Below are 16,807 nucleotides of genomic sequence, written 5' to 3' on the forward strand. Positions count from 1 at the left end.
ACTACCACCATCACTTTGGTGAACGTGCGAGGAGCGGTGGCCAATCCTAACGGGAGAGCCTGAAACTGCAGGTGCCAGCCCAGAATTTCGAAGAGAAGGAAACTTTGGTGCTCCTTACGAATAGGGATGTGCAGGTAAGCCTCCGTGAGGTCGAGAGAAGCCAGAAACCCCGCAGGGTTTCCATTCGAAAATGGGGAACCTTGAGAGCCCGATTGACCCACTTGAGGTCCAGGATCGGTTGGAAAGAGCCGTCCTTCTTGGACATGACGAAGTAAATGGAATACTGGCCGGATCCTTGCTCGTTTGGAGGAACAGGAATTATGGCTCCTAGCTCCAGGAGTCTGTCGACAATTCAACACACTGCAGGCCTTTTCCGAGTGCCGCAAGGAGATATCAGATGGAGGTCCAGAAGGTCTCGAGCAAATTCTAAAGTATAATCATTTCCTATCACATCCAGGACCCATTGATCCGTAGTAATTTTGACCCATTCCCTGAGAAAAAGGGACAGACATTCACCTAAGATGGGAACGGAGGAATGGGCCTTCCGCATTTCATTGTGGGGACTTGTGCCGGATCCTTGGGGGTTTCCATCTCGGAACGGGCGACGTCCCCGAAACGAATGAGACCATGCCTGAGATCTGGAGGTGGTATTCTGCTGAAAAGACCCACGTGGCTTGTTGTACCTGTGCTGACCTCTGAAACGAGAGCGCGAAGGGAAAAAGGACTTGGACTGTTTAGGGCGGTCCTCAGGCAGCTTATGAACCTTGTCGTCTCCCAAGGATTTAATAAGCTGTTCCAGGTCCTCCCCAAAAAGCAACTTACCCTTAAAGGGAAGAGAGCCCAACTGTGACTTGGAAGAGGAATCCGCCGCCAGTTACGTAGCCAGAGGAGTCGCCTAGCAGAGATCGGGGAGACCATGGCTCTTGCCTGCACCCGAAGGAGATTATAAAGGGCATCAGCGCCATACGCAATCACCCCTTCGAGCCGCTCTGCTTGTTCAGCCTCTGCAGCCGGGAGATTCTGGGTGCTGAGTAATTGTTGACCCACCTAAGGCTCGCCCGCTGTTTGAGACTGCTACACACCGTCACGCGGAACCCTAAGGACAGTACCTTGAAGATTCGCTTGAGGTATAGCTCCAACTTGCGGTCATGAAGATCTTTTAAAGCCATTGACCCTACCACTGGGATGGTAGTGCGTTTGGTGACTGCGGACACCAAACGCACCCCGGGTCATCAACTTAGAAGCAGTCCTGGAGGGTCCTTCCCCTCCGGGTAAGCAGACAGAGCAGAGCCCTTCACAGGAGAGCCACGAAGCAGGCTCCCTGCAGGCGAGGCAGAGAGGTGACCTCAGCATCGGGCGGCAAGAAATCAGCTGAGCTGAAAAAAAAAACAGTGAAGCACAGGAGCCAGAAAAAAACAGCTGTGAGGTGCTTAAACCCCTGCCAGTCGGCGTAACAGCCGCATAAATACACTTTTTCACTCTGCTTCAGGTTAAAACAAGCAGAAATACAGTCTCCTTTAATCCCCTTTGTTTTTTTAGTTTTTTTAAACTTTGTTGAACTTTCACTACAACAGAGGAATGGCAACGTCTCTGCAAGGGGACCTGAGGTAAGAACATCTCAGGGGAGACCAAAACAATAAGGGGGAATGACTGGACCACCAGTATCACCCCTGTGCAGGGAAATTGTTATGGCTACCGGGAATTGGAGTCCTAGGCTGAATAATTAAGGGGAAATCCCACCTAGGACTCCTTAAGAGCTAGGAGACAGACCTGTCTCCTGTAAATTTAAACACTCTGTTTCAACCTTTTTTTTTTTTTTTTTTTAATATTTTAATACTTGCTTGACCCAATGTAGGAGAAGAATACACTGAAATATCTCTGAGGAGAGGAACCGCAGGTTCATCTGACTGCATCTGCTGAAACCAGAGAAATACAGAGGGGCGCAGGGTGAGCTATGTCCATATATGGTATGCCTTTGTTTTTTTTTTTTCTGTGTTTCCATCTGCTGGACAGGGGACACAACTCGCTGTATGGATTGATCCGGGTATGTACAGGGAACTTTGTGTACCTGTCATCAGTCCAAGTCACATAAACATAAGACCATGCCATACTGAGTCAGACCAAGGGTCCATCAAGCCCAACATTCTGTTTCCAACAGTGGCCAATCCAGGCCATAAGAACCTGGCAAGTACCCAAAAACTAAGCCTATTCCATGTTACTGTTGCTAGTAATAGCAGTGGCTATTTTCTAAGTCAACTTAATAGCAAGTAATGGACTTCACTGATGTCTACTGTGCATGTAAAACTGTCCCTCAAAACCTAGGCCACCACCAAAACCTCACCCTAAGGTTCTAGTTGCCCCTCTTACAGTGCTATAAATAGTTTACTTATACGAGAGCCTTATAAACAGGCTCTCTCTCGCTCTCTCCAGCAGCAGCAGCAGCCCAAAATGTGATAAAAGCCTGTCTGGGCACTTTTCAGGTTGTGATGTGAAAATACTGCTCCCCCCCTTTTTTTTTTTCCCTTTTTAATCACGGGCCCTATTCTTGTAAAATTTATAGAAAAATGTTGAATCTAGGTCTGAGTTTGTAAATGCTGTCTTCAGAAACTCTTAGGGACATGTTTTTAGCCAAATTAGTTTGAATGCAAGTTCAAGTCCAGCTTGCATCTTAGACTGTGGACTCTCTGAATGTGGGTTTCACCTAAGAGTGGATCCCACAAGACTCTAGAATAAAGCACCACTTTGGTCACTCAATCATGAAACATAATACAGTCTTACAATGCAACAGTTAACTGTGCAAAAAAAAAAAAAAAAAAAGCAGCTTATATTTTGTTTATTTCTTTAAAAAGTAGTTGGAAACTATTGTCCTAGATGATTTATCATTAATTCTCTACTTGCTCCATAATAAAGCTTATTCATCTTTAAAATGCTCAAGTCTATTAAAATGTTCATACCTTTATTTAAGCTCTGCTCTGCAGAAGCTTTTAATAGGCAATCTACCCTGTACAGTTTTACCAAGGGCCGCAAAGGACTTGCTAATGGACTGATGATTGCTGGAATGTCTCTCATAGAATTGAGATCAACGCTTATTATAGAATTCTCATCATGGACATCTGGTTTAACTTCAGTCTCTTTGGTTTTCAAGTCTATTACATTACTGCTGGATGGCGATACATTTATGTTACATTCTGTTGATTCTGGATTCACAGAGAAAATGTTTTTAACTGTAGCATCCTGAACAGGTACCTGGGATAATTTAATGTAGTCTTCCTCAGGCACTGTTAAAACACTGCTTTGCTTAGGTGATGGATCCATTCTCTTGTTAATGCAGCCATTGCTGTTGTCCATACCTATTAACAAGTCTGATTTTTTTTCCTGGTTCTCATCTGCAATACTGTGGGTCTCAAGTTCATCAGAGGTTATAGACTCCAAATCATCATCCAAAACAGTTCCCCGATTTGCATTCACTTCTGCGTGGCACAAGTCAAAAGTCGGGCAGAACTCAGCAGCAATCTTGTCTTGCACGGTTTCCAACACAGGTAAAGATTCCATATTAGTACAGGCTGATTCAGATTGTATTGTGTGCACTAAGGGTTCTTCTAAACTGTCAGTTGTAGTTTCCTCTATGATCTTAGCTCTTGGTGCGTCTGATCCAGAGGCTACTGGTTGCTGACTATTTGGAGCCTCCAATGTGGCCTCAACTTGTTTGCCATTGTGGGCGAGTGGTAATATCTGAGTCTGCTTTGAGCTCTCAGTACCTAATTCTTCACTGGTTTGCACATTCTCTGAAAGAGGATTTTTTTTAGCAGGGGAGATGGTCAGATCAAGTTTTTTCATAAAGCTTAGTTTGTCTTTACCGTTTTTTGCTTCAGATTGCCTGCACTCATTTTTAGGTGGCTGCCTGTTGGGGCTCTCTGAAAGGTTGGATTCCCCGTCTGCTTTGGATGTCTTGCTAGTCTTATTTTTCTCTTGTTCTAGATGTCTCCTGGTCACCTCCTCAGGTTTCAAAGTACAATGCTTAGTAACTTTTCTTCAGTTCTGTGACGTCTAGTTTCTTCATGGTTTCCTTTGTCACCTATCCTTTTGTCTTCACTTCTGTGCCTGTCTGGTTTTGAATGTTTGTTTATCCTTTCATAATTGCTGAAACCTTTTTGGAGTCTGGATATTTATTCTCTCTACTGTGGAGGAAACTGGGCTTCTCATCTCTTGAACTATGCTCTGCTGGTCTTCTTTCCTGTCGGCAGTTAAATTCACTGCCTCTCCAAGAGGCAGCCTCAATGCCATGTCTACTGTCACCTATAAAGCTTTTTCTGGAGGTATAGGGTATCCCAACCACCTCACTCTTTGAATGAGTGTAACTCATTCTTCTTGATCTCCTAGGTTCTTCCTGTTCTCTCTCTGTTATTCTGTTTTTATCATACACATTAAGCTCTTTCTTCTTTATGGTTTGTGATTTATCATTTTTCTCCACTCTTTCATTGCCTAGAGTTTCTTCTCTTGCTTGTGGTTTCTCCTGCTCAGGGCTTTGCTTCTCTGGGACGGAATTATTCCTGTTGATTGTACTGTGTGTGTCCGTGCTATTTCTTAATTTTGCATGTTTGCTTTCTTGGCACTGCTCGTGTTTTCCAGATCTGTCAGCTGGTACTTGTGTAAGCTGTTTATGGTCTGTGCTCCGGTACTGGCTGCTAGCATGTGTGCTAGTGCATTTAGCAACATCTTTTTTAGATCTGCCAGTTAACTTGTTTGAATGCTCATTGTCTTTAATTTCCATTCTTCCTTTTTTACTGGTTTCATCAGAAGAGCTTCCTAAGGATGAGGTCCGCAAACGTGAGCGTATACAGTTTTTGGAAATTAGCTCATTAGGAACTTTAGATAAAGAGCTGCTCTTTTCCAAGTGGGATGTCCTGTCCTTGCCTGTACTGGAATGTCTTTCTTTAGAAGAAGGGCTTTGATGTTTATGCTCTTCCATCAGCTCCTCAACATTTCTTGATTTAGTAACTTTAGGATTTGATATATTTGGCCAACTTGAATTTAACGATACTGAAGCACAAGTTCTAGTATAGCTTCCATGGTGACTTGAAAAGTCTAACCTGTTCAAAAAGCACAAAAAAGCAATTCATAAATCTTATAAATACAATATTAGAAGGCCTTTTTTGTTTTGCTAAATACTTCATGCTCATCTGAACTCTCAACAGAAGAGATGCCAGATTTTGCAGATAATGTTTTGATACCAAAACACAAAATTTGAGAACATTCTCATTTTTTTCTATAATGAATGTGAGCTGGAAATGTATGTTTATAAAACAAAATTTATACAAAAACATTCTTGTATAACAGTCATTAAATTCACATTCTGATCTATTCATTAATGAATAAACTTGGAGTAATTCCCCTCTTTAAAAAGAAAAATTATAGATTAGGTACTAAAAGCAGTATATAAGAATTTTAAATAAATAAAACTCGGCTGTTAGCCAACACACAAGTTCATTATTAAGAGAGTTTGTTATAGCAGAATTTGACTATTTCATCAACTGTTCTGCAAGAATGACTTCTGTTTGTCATAACTAAGAATTGTAATAAAGGGGCATATTATAGAGAGACTCAATGCATAAATGAATGCATGTGTACCACATGGGCTCAATTCACCCAAAGTTGGGATGTAGGAAACCAATATACAGAATCAAAGATATTCATCAATATCTGTGAAGAAGAAAAATCTCTATGGGCGTTTTTAGACCTGCCATGTTATCCATTTAGAAGCCTTATTACCCTTTTCAGAAATGCAAAGTTGTTCTCCTGAGGTTGCCAGAGAATATTTTGTAGCAAGAATTTTGAGTAGCAGCAAGTCAAAACGTAGAAAATTTAAAAAATGACAAAGAATGATTACATTTTTTAAAATGTGTCTAACCTTTCTGCCTGGTGTCTCTCTGTCTGGTATGTAGTATGTAAATTTATTCTCTTTCTTCAAATACCTGTCTTTATCTTTGATTTATCATTTCTTATAATCTTTCCCCATAGCAACCCTTTTCCATTTTTCTCACCTTCTCCCCACCACACCTCCCTGATCCACAATTCCTTCATTGGTTATCTCTTCTCTCACCTTCCTCCAGTCTTCTTTCCCTCTCTCCCTTCCATCATTCAACTTCTCCCCTAACATTCTCAAGCCCTACCTACCACCTGCTCTCTCCATCACTGTGCAGCCATTTCTTCTTTTCTCCACAGCCAGCTTTCCCTAAGTATTTATTCGTTTTTATATAGACTTTCGTAGGCCTTCTCCAACAGCCCTCTTTCCTCTCCTGATTCCCCATAAATCTTTTACTCTTTCCATATTTGAAGCTAGTATAATTAATTCACCTCTAACTCCTGGCCTCTGTTTTTTCAGGCCCCTCCCCTCCCCCTAAACCTCCTTTGAGATAGCACTCCTTTCCATTACCGGTAAGATACTGTACCGACTCCTGCGCAAAGCACCATCTCTCTCAAGACGACCCAAGAGTCAAAGCATTAGCTGAAGAGGATTTCAAAGCTCGCTGAATCTTCCAAACAGCACGCCCGGCACAGTGGAAGATCACCCCATTGCATCACTGTGATGCCAGCCCAATACTGTATCACAGTAAACAGCATTTGCCTCAGTTTTGCAATGTAAAGTAAGAGAGGGAAGGTGCCCTGGAGGTCACCAACATCTGGAATTGAACACTCAGGGATCAATTTTCAAAAGTTTTAGGTACCTTTGTCTCTTTGAAAACGGACTAGGGCTATAATCCTAAAACTTAGGCACCTAGCAAGTGGGTGGCTAAGGGGGCAGAGTTAGGGTGGGAAAAAATAAAGGAGAAAGCTTAGCACTGATTTCCAACACTAGACATAATGTAGGTGCTTAAATCCAGGCAACCGAATTGCAGGTTTAGCTATAGACACCAAAATCTAGGTAAATTTACAATCCCGAGTTTGGCTTGGGTGAACTGAGCCCCAAGTGAACAACAGAAAAATGTAGTCTGTCAACCTCCAAAAAGATCATTCTGGTCTTTGTTGTACCTTTGGTTAAGTCTATTAATCTCCTCATTTTTGCGATTAATTTCTACTCTTGCCGTTTTGATAAGTGCTGAAATATTCTTCTTCAGGTTTTGGTTTTCATTTTGTAGCCCCAAGTTCTGTATCGGATGAAACATATGTTTCGAGACGTCAAATACATATTCACAATCTCTGTATACATAGGCTAATATGCTGAAAAATAATAATTATGTCCATAACGAAAGACCAGCCTCTGAATAGAAAGAGAGAAGTTGAATGAAAGTCAAAGAACACCCCTCGCCTGCTATAATTTCCTTGTAACATTGACTTAGAGGGGTTTTTGTTTTGTCACTTACTGAGCCAACTTTCTTTTCAACAGCGGTTTCCTATTACTGAATTATCATTCTCTGCCGCAGTACATTAAGAAAAGGAATAATATACAGTTTTCATACTGTGAAATATTTCAAATTCAAATAAAAAAAAGAAGCCCAAAATCATCAGATTCACAAAAACATAACAAAAGTAGGAAACCAATTTCACTCATACTTTCACATTATTTGAGAATGGTTGGCATCATACATGAAAGTGCTGCTGAGCTTCTTTAGTTATACTGTTGGGCAGCTCACTACAATCATTTACCAAGTCTTTGTACTAGACCATTTTTATTATACACCTATTAAATACAATTCTCTTCCCTGTTTTGGCAGTGTATTCCTCTCTTTCATAAAACCAAAACACCCTTTCATATGAAATATTCCTGGATACTGCACACTGTTTCGGAGCCCAGCCTGCCTCAGCGCTCACAAGATTATGAGTGCTCCCAACTACACTGCCAACACATTAACTGGGCAATCCCATCTCAGCCTCCAAATACACCGAAGGAATAAACACCTATAAGCAACATCTGAGTCACAAGACAAGCAATCATAATCTATTAGAGCTCTGGGGCACAACAGTTAATTTTGATAAAAGAATGTTGATAAAAGAATGCTTTCCAAAAATACAAAAAAAACCAAGCCAGTCTAAGTTTTGTGACTTTTCTCTGCCTTGGCCTTTATATCAAACCATATTGTTTGATGATCCCTGGTACTTAGGTGGGCACCTACCTATGTTTTGTAAATCATTGTGATTCTTTTGGATAGTAGCATTTGCTAAATGTTAAACCAAAAAAAAAAAAAAAAGTTGGGTCTATAAACATAGCTATTTCATAATTATATGCTCATTTCTCTTTATTTTTTCAAAATTTATGTTAAAGTAACAATACTTTGGTCTGTATTAAGAGATATTCCTTTTATATCCATTGTGCTAAGTTAGACGGTAACTTTAAACCAAGTGCACGAAAACATCTTTTTTTTTTTTGTAATAATCCAAAACACTAGCACCACACAAAACAATTAAACTCATGTTTTCCCTCCCCTTACATTTACATAGTTAGTTAATTAGTTAAGGTTGAAAGAGCAGCACAGATGGCCTAAGGATGTCCTCCAATTACTGTTCAACTGAAGGCCCCCACATTTCAAGGAGTGACCAAGACGTCTCTCCCTGCCATAGCCCAAACCTGCGCCTCCCACAAGGCAGCCCGACCCAATGCAAATTGACAGGATGCTCGATAAAGTTTGGTCTGCAATTTGTACAGAAAAAAAACTGTAACTTGCTATACGATACCTGAGTTTGCAATTCCTTTAACTTCCTCATCATCTCTCTGACCTGCCTCTGGCAGTTCTCAAATTGTTGCTGTAGCTGTAAAACACAGAGAGGTCTACATTCAAAGTGTGCTCAGTAATATTTGGCCGTAAATCTAACTTACGCGGTTAAGTAGTGGCCGCTGATTATGCTCTAACCTTCAGCGATGCCACTTAGCCGCATAAGACTTATACAGCTAACTTTTTAGACTTAAATTGTGGGGGATCGGGATGAAGCTACTTACCCATATAACTTATGCGGCTAACCAGCGATATTTAGTCTTAGCTGCATAAGTTAACCGGCTAAGTCAGACCCACCACAGAGCTGGTCTAACTTAGCCAGTTATAACTTATGCAGCTAAGCGCAAAATATATACGTGTATATTCAGCGTCTTAGTCATGCGGCCGAATTATCGCGTCTAAATTAGCCAAATACGTCTATCCGGCTAACTTAGAAAAACAGCTAACATTTGAATATCTACCCTACAGAGGTTACAAAAGTTAAGAGCACCTCAGCAGAAATGCTTGCATAGATGCAGCCACACACAATGGTCTCAGTTTTAAAATTTCCAGATTTATAGTCCGCATTTTTTTCAAAATAAATTTTGGACAAAGTGGATCCCATAAAAACAAAAACAAAAACGTTAAAAAAAAATACAGAACACAGTCTTCCCCGCCTCCTCTCTTGTTTTTACAAAATGCATATGCTCAAGTCACTGGCCGTATACTCTAAAGCTGCTAACTTGCACGTCTTAATCTGATCAACAGAATGATTTCTCTCCTTTTTGCAGAAATTATTAGGATTTGGAAGAGGTACTTAGATGAAGTGTTCATGTTATTCAAGGGCACTGTGTCTCAGTTAAGGCTTTTTGACACTCGGTTTAGTTCTTGTGATGATTTTATGTTTTCTATTCATTTTAATTGTACACAAATAACTTTCCTGGATGTTAAGACCACACGTGACAAATCTGAGTGTTTTGGAACTGCTGTGTACAAGAAAACGAGTGATCGCAGCACTTTGTTGCACTACAGTGGTGCTCACCCCGAGCTCTCACAGAGGCAATTTGCCCTTTTCTCAATTTTTAAGATTCAAGAGGGTTTGTGAATCCATTACTGATTAAGAAGGAAATCGAAATTAATTATCACCAAAGCAATTATTGCAATGCGGCTATTCTATGTCAGTGGTATGGAAAGTGTTTAATCAGGCCTTGTTTTACCCTCAGGTGAGCCTGCTGCAGAATCCATCATCAACAGCTTGTTCTTCAGAAGATAGGTTAACTTCTTCACAAATTGTCAAGACTTTTTTTTTTTTTAGTTTAATGTAAAAAAAACCCCCAAAACCCAAACCAAAACAACCCCCCCCCCCCCCCAAACCCCTGGGATTTTTTTTTTTTTTTAAATAAAGGAGTCAGATTTGTGTACACAAGCATAGGAAATCTCAAAAATTTTGTATCCAGCACTTTTGCCTAGTGATCTCGTGTTGAAGAACAAAATGGTATTCTTTGACATTACAGCTGTGGCCGATGTCATGCTTGCGAACGTAATCCGCTTTGAAGTGTCTGAAAGGAAGAATATAAATCAAAGAGGTAAGTAAATAAACAAACCACTCATTCTGAAGTTTATACATCCTGTGACACAGAAGAGATTTGTTTTATGTCATTTTACCGTTTACCCATGTTCGTTGTTTATGTGATGTTATGTCCTTGACAGTTGATTTACAAGGGGGGGAGAGCAAGAGATGTTTTAAGATCTGCATCTGTGAACATTGCAGCTGTCTCAAGCAGAAGCATCTTTTTGTTGCACATTGTTCCAAACAATTACTATCTTTTGTGATAACGTTTGTTGAAAAACAAAGAGGTAGAGATCATGAACAAGTTTTAATCCAGCACGTGCAGTGATGGACATTTAAAAACTTGACACTTTAGAGCCTATGGGATTGAATGGAGCTTTTTCTTTTTGTAATTAATATTTTATTCATGAATGATATAGCAATATATATGCCATCAGATGTAATTTTAATAACATTTGAATACAAAAATGTTAAAACCCCAGATCTTAATTTCATAAATCTCGAAGGGAGAAGATAGAAAAATAGAACAGAAAAAAAAATAGAAAATCAATCTCAGCCTTGAAAAGCTCCCAGATTAAATTACTGAATAATTAAATGCAGGAGTTCTCGCTCTTCTCATCCATCCATTTTTGAAAGGGCCTCCAAATCTCTTGATACTTGGGAAGATTGTCCTTATGCAAAGCAGTTAGTTTTTCCATGTATTGGGTCCATTTTAGTTTAGCTGTCACCCCCTGAAGGGTGGGGGGCTCAGGTTTTTCCAAAGTGCCACCCCACCTCTTGTTGCATTTGCAATCAGTGTGACATGTTTATCTCCCTGTCAGACAAATCTCCACTGCCATATTAAGCAAAACTATCTTGGGATCGTTTGGCAAAGACATTTTCAATATATCTGGTTATAAACTGAAATATCTTAGTCCAAAATTTCTGGATAACAGGACAAAACCACCAGATGTGGAAGACATCGCCAACGGCTCTACATTTCCTCTAGCAAAGGTTACCGCAAGCTGGATATATTTTCTGAAGCATCTCTGGGGTTAAATACATAGTAACATAGTAATGAAAGCAGAAAAAGACCAAATGGTCCATAGAGTCTGCCCAGCAAGACTCTCATGGCAGTAAATGCTCCTCCGTGCAGGTTACCCCCAGGCCCACTACCCCCAAGCCTCTTTTCATTCACTCCCATCATATAAGAACATAAGAAATTGCCATGTTGGATCAGACCAAGGGTCCATCAAGCCCAGCATCCTGTTTCCAACAGAGGCCAAACCAGGCCACAAGAACCTGGCAATTACCCAAAAACAAAGAAGATCCCATGCTACTGATGCAATTAATAGCAGTGGCTATTCCCTAAGTAAATTTGATTAATAGCCGTTAATGGACTTCTCCTCCAAGAACTTATCCAAACCTTTTTTGAACCCAGCTACACTAACTGCACTAACCACCTCCTCTGGCAACAATTTCCAGAGTTTAATTGTGCGTTGAGTGAAAAATAATTTTCTTCGATTAGTCTTAAATGTGCTACTTGCTAACTTCATGGAATGCCCCCTAGTCCTTCTATTATTTGAAAGTGTAAATAACCGATTCACATCTACTCGTTCAAGACCTCTCATGATCTTAAAGACCTGTATCATATCCCCATTCAGCCGTCTCTTCTCCAAGCTGAACAGCCCTAACCTCTTCAGCCTTTCCTCATATGGGAGCTGTTCCATTCCCTTTATTTGTTGCCCTTCTCTGTACCTTCTCCATCGCAACTATATCTTTTTTGAGATGTGACGACCAGAATTGTACACAGTGTTCAAGGTGCGGTCTCACCATGGAGTGATATAGAGGCATGACATTTTCCGTTTTATTAACCATTCCCTTCCTAATAATTCCTAACATTCTGTTTGCTTTTTTGACTGCTGCAGCACACTGAGTCAACGATTTCAAAGATTATCTATTATGATGCCTAGATCTTTTTCCTGGGTGGTAGCTCCTAATATGGAATCTAACATAGTGTAACTACAGCAAGGGTTATTTTTCCCTATATGCAACACCTTGCACTTGTCCACATTAAATTTCATCTGCCATTTGGATGTCCAATCTTCCAGTCTTGCAAGGTCCTCCTGTAATGTATCACAATCCGCTTGTGATTTAACTACTCTGAATAATTTTGTATCATCCGCAAATTTGATAACCTCACCTGTCATTTTCCTTTCCAGATCATTTATATAAAAGCACCAGTCCAAGTACAGATCCCTGAGGCCTCCACTATTTACCCTTTTCCACTGAGAAAATTGACCATTTAATCCTACTCTGTTTCCTGTCTTTTAACCAGTTTGTAATCCACGAAAGGACATTGCCTCCTATCCCATGACTTTTTAGTTTTCTTGGAAGCCTCTCATGAGAGACTTTGTCAAATGCCTTCTGAAAATCCAAATACACTACATCTACCGGTTCACTTTTATCCACATATTTATTAACCCCTTCAAAAAAATGAAGCAGATTTGTTAGGCAAGACTTCCCCCTTGGGTAAATACATGTTGACTGTGTTCCATTAAACCATGTCTTTCTATATGCTCTACGATTTTGATCTTGAGAATCATTTCCACTATTTTTCCCTGCACTGAAGTCATGCTCACTGGTCTATAGTTACCCGGATCGCCCCTGGAGCCTTTTTGAAATATTGGGGTTACACTGTTCACCCTCCAGTCTTCAAGTACAATGGATGATTTTAATGATAGGTTACAAATTTTAACTAATAGATCAGAAATTTCATTTTTGAGTTCCTTCAGTAACCTAGGCCGCATACCATCCGGTCCAGGTGATTTGCTACTCTTTACTTTGTCAATCTGGCCTACTACATCTTCCAGGTTCACAGTGATTTCGTTCAGTTCGTCTGATTCATCACCCCTGAAAACCATCTCCGGAATTGGTATCTCCCCAATATCCTCATTAGTAAACACAGAAGCAAAGAATTAATTTAGTCTTTTTGTAATGGCCTATCTTCCCCTAAGAGCCCCTTTAACCTCTCGGTCATCTAATGGACCAACCGACTCCCTCACAGATTTCTTGCTTCAGATATATTTAAAAATGTTTTTATTATGAGTTTTTGCCTCTATGGCCAACTTCATTTCAAATTTTCTCTTCGCCTGTCTCATCAAATGTTTTACACTGAACTTGACAATGCTTATGTTTTATCCTATTTTCTTCAGATGGATCCTTCTTCCAATTTTTGAAGGATTTTTTTTTGGCTAAAATAGCCTCTTTCACCTCACCTTTTAACCATGACAGTAATTGTTTTGCCTTCCTTCCACCTTTCTTAATGTGTGGAATAAGAACATAAGAACATGCCATACTGGGTCAGACCAATGGTCCATCAAACCCAGCATCCTGTTTCCAACATTGGCCAATCCAGGCCATAAGAACCTGGCAAGTACCCAAAAACTAAGTCTATTCCATGTTACCGTTGCTAGTAATAGCAGTGGCTATTTTCTAAGTCAACTTAATTAATAGCAGGTAATGAACTTCTCCTCCAAGAACTTATCCAATCCTTTTTTAAACACAGCTATACTAACTGCACTAACCACATCCTCTGTCAACAAATTCCAGAGTTTAATTGTGCGTTGAGTAAAAAAGAACTTTCTCCGATTAGTTTTAAATATGACGCATATGGACTGCATTTTTAAACAATGACCATGCCTGTTGAACACTTTTAACCTTTGCAACTGCACCTTTCAGTTTTTTTTCTAATTATTTTCCTCATTTTATCAAAGTTTCCTTTTTGAAAGTTTAGTGTTAGAGCTGCAGATTAACTTATAGTCCCCCTTCCAGTTATTAGTTTAAATTTGACCATATTATGATCACTATTGCCAAGTGGCCCCACCACAGTTACCTCTCTCACCAAATCCTGCGTTCCACTAAGAATTAAATCTAAAATAGCTCCCTCTCTTGTTGGTTCTTGAACCAATTGCTCCATGAAGCAGTCATTTATTCCATCCAGGAATTTTATGTCTCTAGCCAAGTCCTGGTGTTCCATACCCAGTCAATATTGGGGTAATTGAAATCTCCCATTGTTATTGCACTGCCAGATAGGTTAGCTTCCCTGATTTCTCTTAGCATTTCATCATCTATCTGACCATTTTGTCCAGGTGGACGGTAGTATACTCCTATCACTATACTCTTAACCAACACACATGGGATTTCTATCCATATAGATTCTACTGAGCATTTAGTCTCTTGCATGATCTTTATTCTGTTGGACTCTATACCCTCCCGGACATAAAGTGCCACACCCCCACCAAGTTGATCCTCCCTATCATTGTGATACAATTTTTACCCTGATATAGCACTGTCCCATTGGTTATCCTCCTTCCACCAAGTCTCTGTGATGCCAATTATGTCAATCTCATTATTTGCTGCTTTACACTCTAACTCTCCCATCTTACTTCTTAGACTTCTGGCATTGGCATACAGACATTTCAAAGTGTGTTTGTTTGTATTAACAACCTGCTTTTCAGTTGTTAGGGATAATTCAGAAGTCATTAGCTTTGGTGATTTTTTACATATAGACACATGGACTATGTTTGTTTTTAATGGAACCTCTCTGTTGGGATGCCCTAACTCTCCTGTTTCATTAGTATCCTTCAAGGATACATTTCTCCAAACCATGCACTGCTGAGTGACTGTCGACTTTCTGGGGACCTGCATGTGGAACAGGAAGCATTTCAGAGAATGCCACCCTGGAGGTTCTAGATTTCAGCTTCCTACCTAAAATCCTAAATTTGGCTTCCAGAACCTCTCTCCCACATTTTCCTATGTCGTTGGTGCCCACATGTACCACAACAGCTGGTTCTTCCCAAGCACTGTCTATAATCCTATCTAGGTGACGCGTGAGATCTGTCACAGTCTCACCAGGCAGGCAAGTTACCAGGCGGTCCTCATGTCCACCAGCCACCCTGCTATCTACATTTCTAATAATCGAATCACCAACTATGATGGCTGGCCTAACCCTTCCCCTCCTGGGCAGTAGGCCTGGGAGACTCGTCCTCAGTGCGAGAGGACAATACATCACCTGGAGAGCAGGTCCTTGCTACTGGATCACTTCCTGCTACACCTTTAGGGATCCACAGTGTTTACCCCATGCCCCTTTGAAATCCTTCATGGATTCAGTCTTCACCACTTCCTTTGGAAGGTCATTCCAGGCATCCACCACCCTCTCTGTGAAGAAATATTTTCTGACATTGGTTCTATGTCTTCCTCCCTGGAGTTCCAAGTTGTGACCCCTAGTCCTACCACCTGTATAATTTATAACTATTTTCAACCATCAAGGGTGAAATGGTACTGCGTGCCACATGCTTATGAGCCACTTTCTTCCTATGCCAGTAACTGCTGCTTCTTCTCTTTAGGCACTATATTCATTATAGCACATAACTCAGATATAACTCCTTTTCTGCAGCAGGGGCAGCGGATGGGGAATCTCACATGGGAAGGCCATAATATCGCTATCTATAATGATATTTCACCACCAACACCAAAAAAACGAAAGGATCTCGAGACAATTACAACTCTGCTGAGAAAAGAAAAAAAACTTAAGATATCGCTGGCTGTACCCTTATGGTATTACATCGAGGATATGCAGAGAGGCTGAAGCACTGGAGATTTTAAAAGCAGCGGGCTTAGCGATTCCTGAAGAGCCTCCGAAGGATCAAAGGAATGCCGAGCCAGAGAAACCAAAAGTGGCAACGTGTGAGTAAAGTCGGCAGTCGATTAAGAAAATTGAGAAACTACAAGTTCTCAAAAAGCTGGCAGAGCCTGAATGAATGTGGAAGTTACTGCTTCTTTCTAATTTTCCAAAGACGATTCTTGACGACAGAGGGAAAGCATTATTGTTAACTGCACCTGGAGGTCGTTTATGTTTACTTGACCTTCTTTGATCTTGCTCGATGATTAAGAGGTCATATGTTAGCTTCTGATTTGCTTTAATATGATCTTGCAATGTAAAATTATTGTTAACTAAGTTAAAGTTAGAAAGATGAGTAGTTGGAGCAATTACAATATAAGATATGTATTTCAGACTGTGAAAGTGTGGGGGGAGGGGATCAGGGATGCTCATTCCTATGAGGGTTTTAATTCTGCTATGGCAGATGTGGATTATAAGTGGTAGGGGAGGGGGATGTCTGGGGAGTTTTAAAGTGCAAGTTGGGAGGAGAAGAGGAATGCTAGATATAAAAGATCGGATACAAGGGAGGCAGAGAATGGGCAATAAAGCAGAAAATTAGCACATCAATTAGATTTGGTCAAACAAACTTATTATGAATATGGCAATGGAGCGAGGAAATTATTAGCTCATAAACTTAAGGACAGAGTTTTACAATCTCAAATAGTTAAAATCAAGGATAGAGAGGGGTTCATGGTAACAGATAGTGAGGTTATTAGAACATGTTTTAACCAGTTCTCTGAGGAGTTATGTGCAAGGGAAGAGAAGACAGAGGAAGATAAAGAAGTATAGCTGCGAGATTGAGTTACCTTGATAAAGTGGTAGAATTGGAAGAAGCACCAGGAAAACCAA

The 16,807-nt window shown here is 40.4% G+C and overlaps 1 protein-coding gene across 1 annotated transcript in view; it reads right to left on the bottom strand.

Moving 5' to 3' along the window:
• The window catches only part of CASP8AP2 (caspase 8 associated protein 2), a 137,176-nt gene that overhangs the window by 65,440 nt on the left and 54,929 nt on the right, over positions 1–16,807 (bottom strand). The window contains exons 6-9 of the mRNA XM_029596855.1: positions 8,671–8,745; positions 7,030–7,145; positions 4,148–5,090; positions 2,861–4,023 (exon numbers count right to left, since the gene is read on the bottom strand). Coding sequence (XP_029452715.1) covers positions 2,861–4,023; positions 4,148–5,090; positions 7,030–7,145; positions 8,671–8,745 — 2,297 coding nt within the window. The remainder of the gene's footprint in view (positions 1–2,860; positions 4,024–4,147; positions 5,091–7,029; positions 7,146–8,670; positions 8,746–16,807) is intronic.

Source organism: Rhinatrema bivittatum, chromosome 3 (genome assembly GCF_901001135.1).
Source record: "Rhinatrema bivittatum chromosome 3, aRhiBiv1.1, whole genome shotgun sequence".
Lineage (NCBI taxonomy): Eukaryota > Metazoa > Chordata > Amphibia > Gymnophiona > Rhinatrematidae > Rhinatrema > Rhinatrema bivittatum.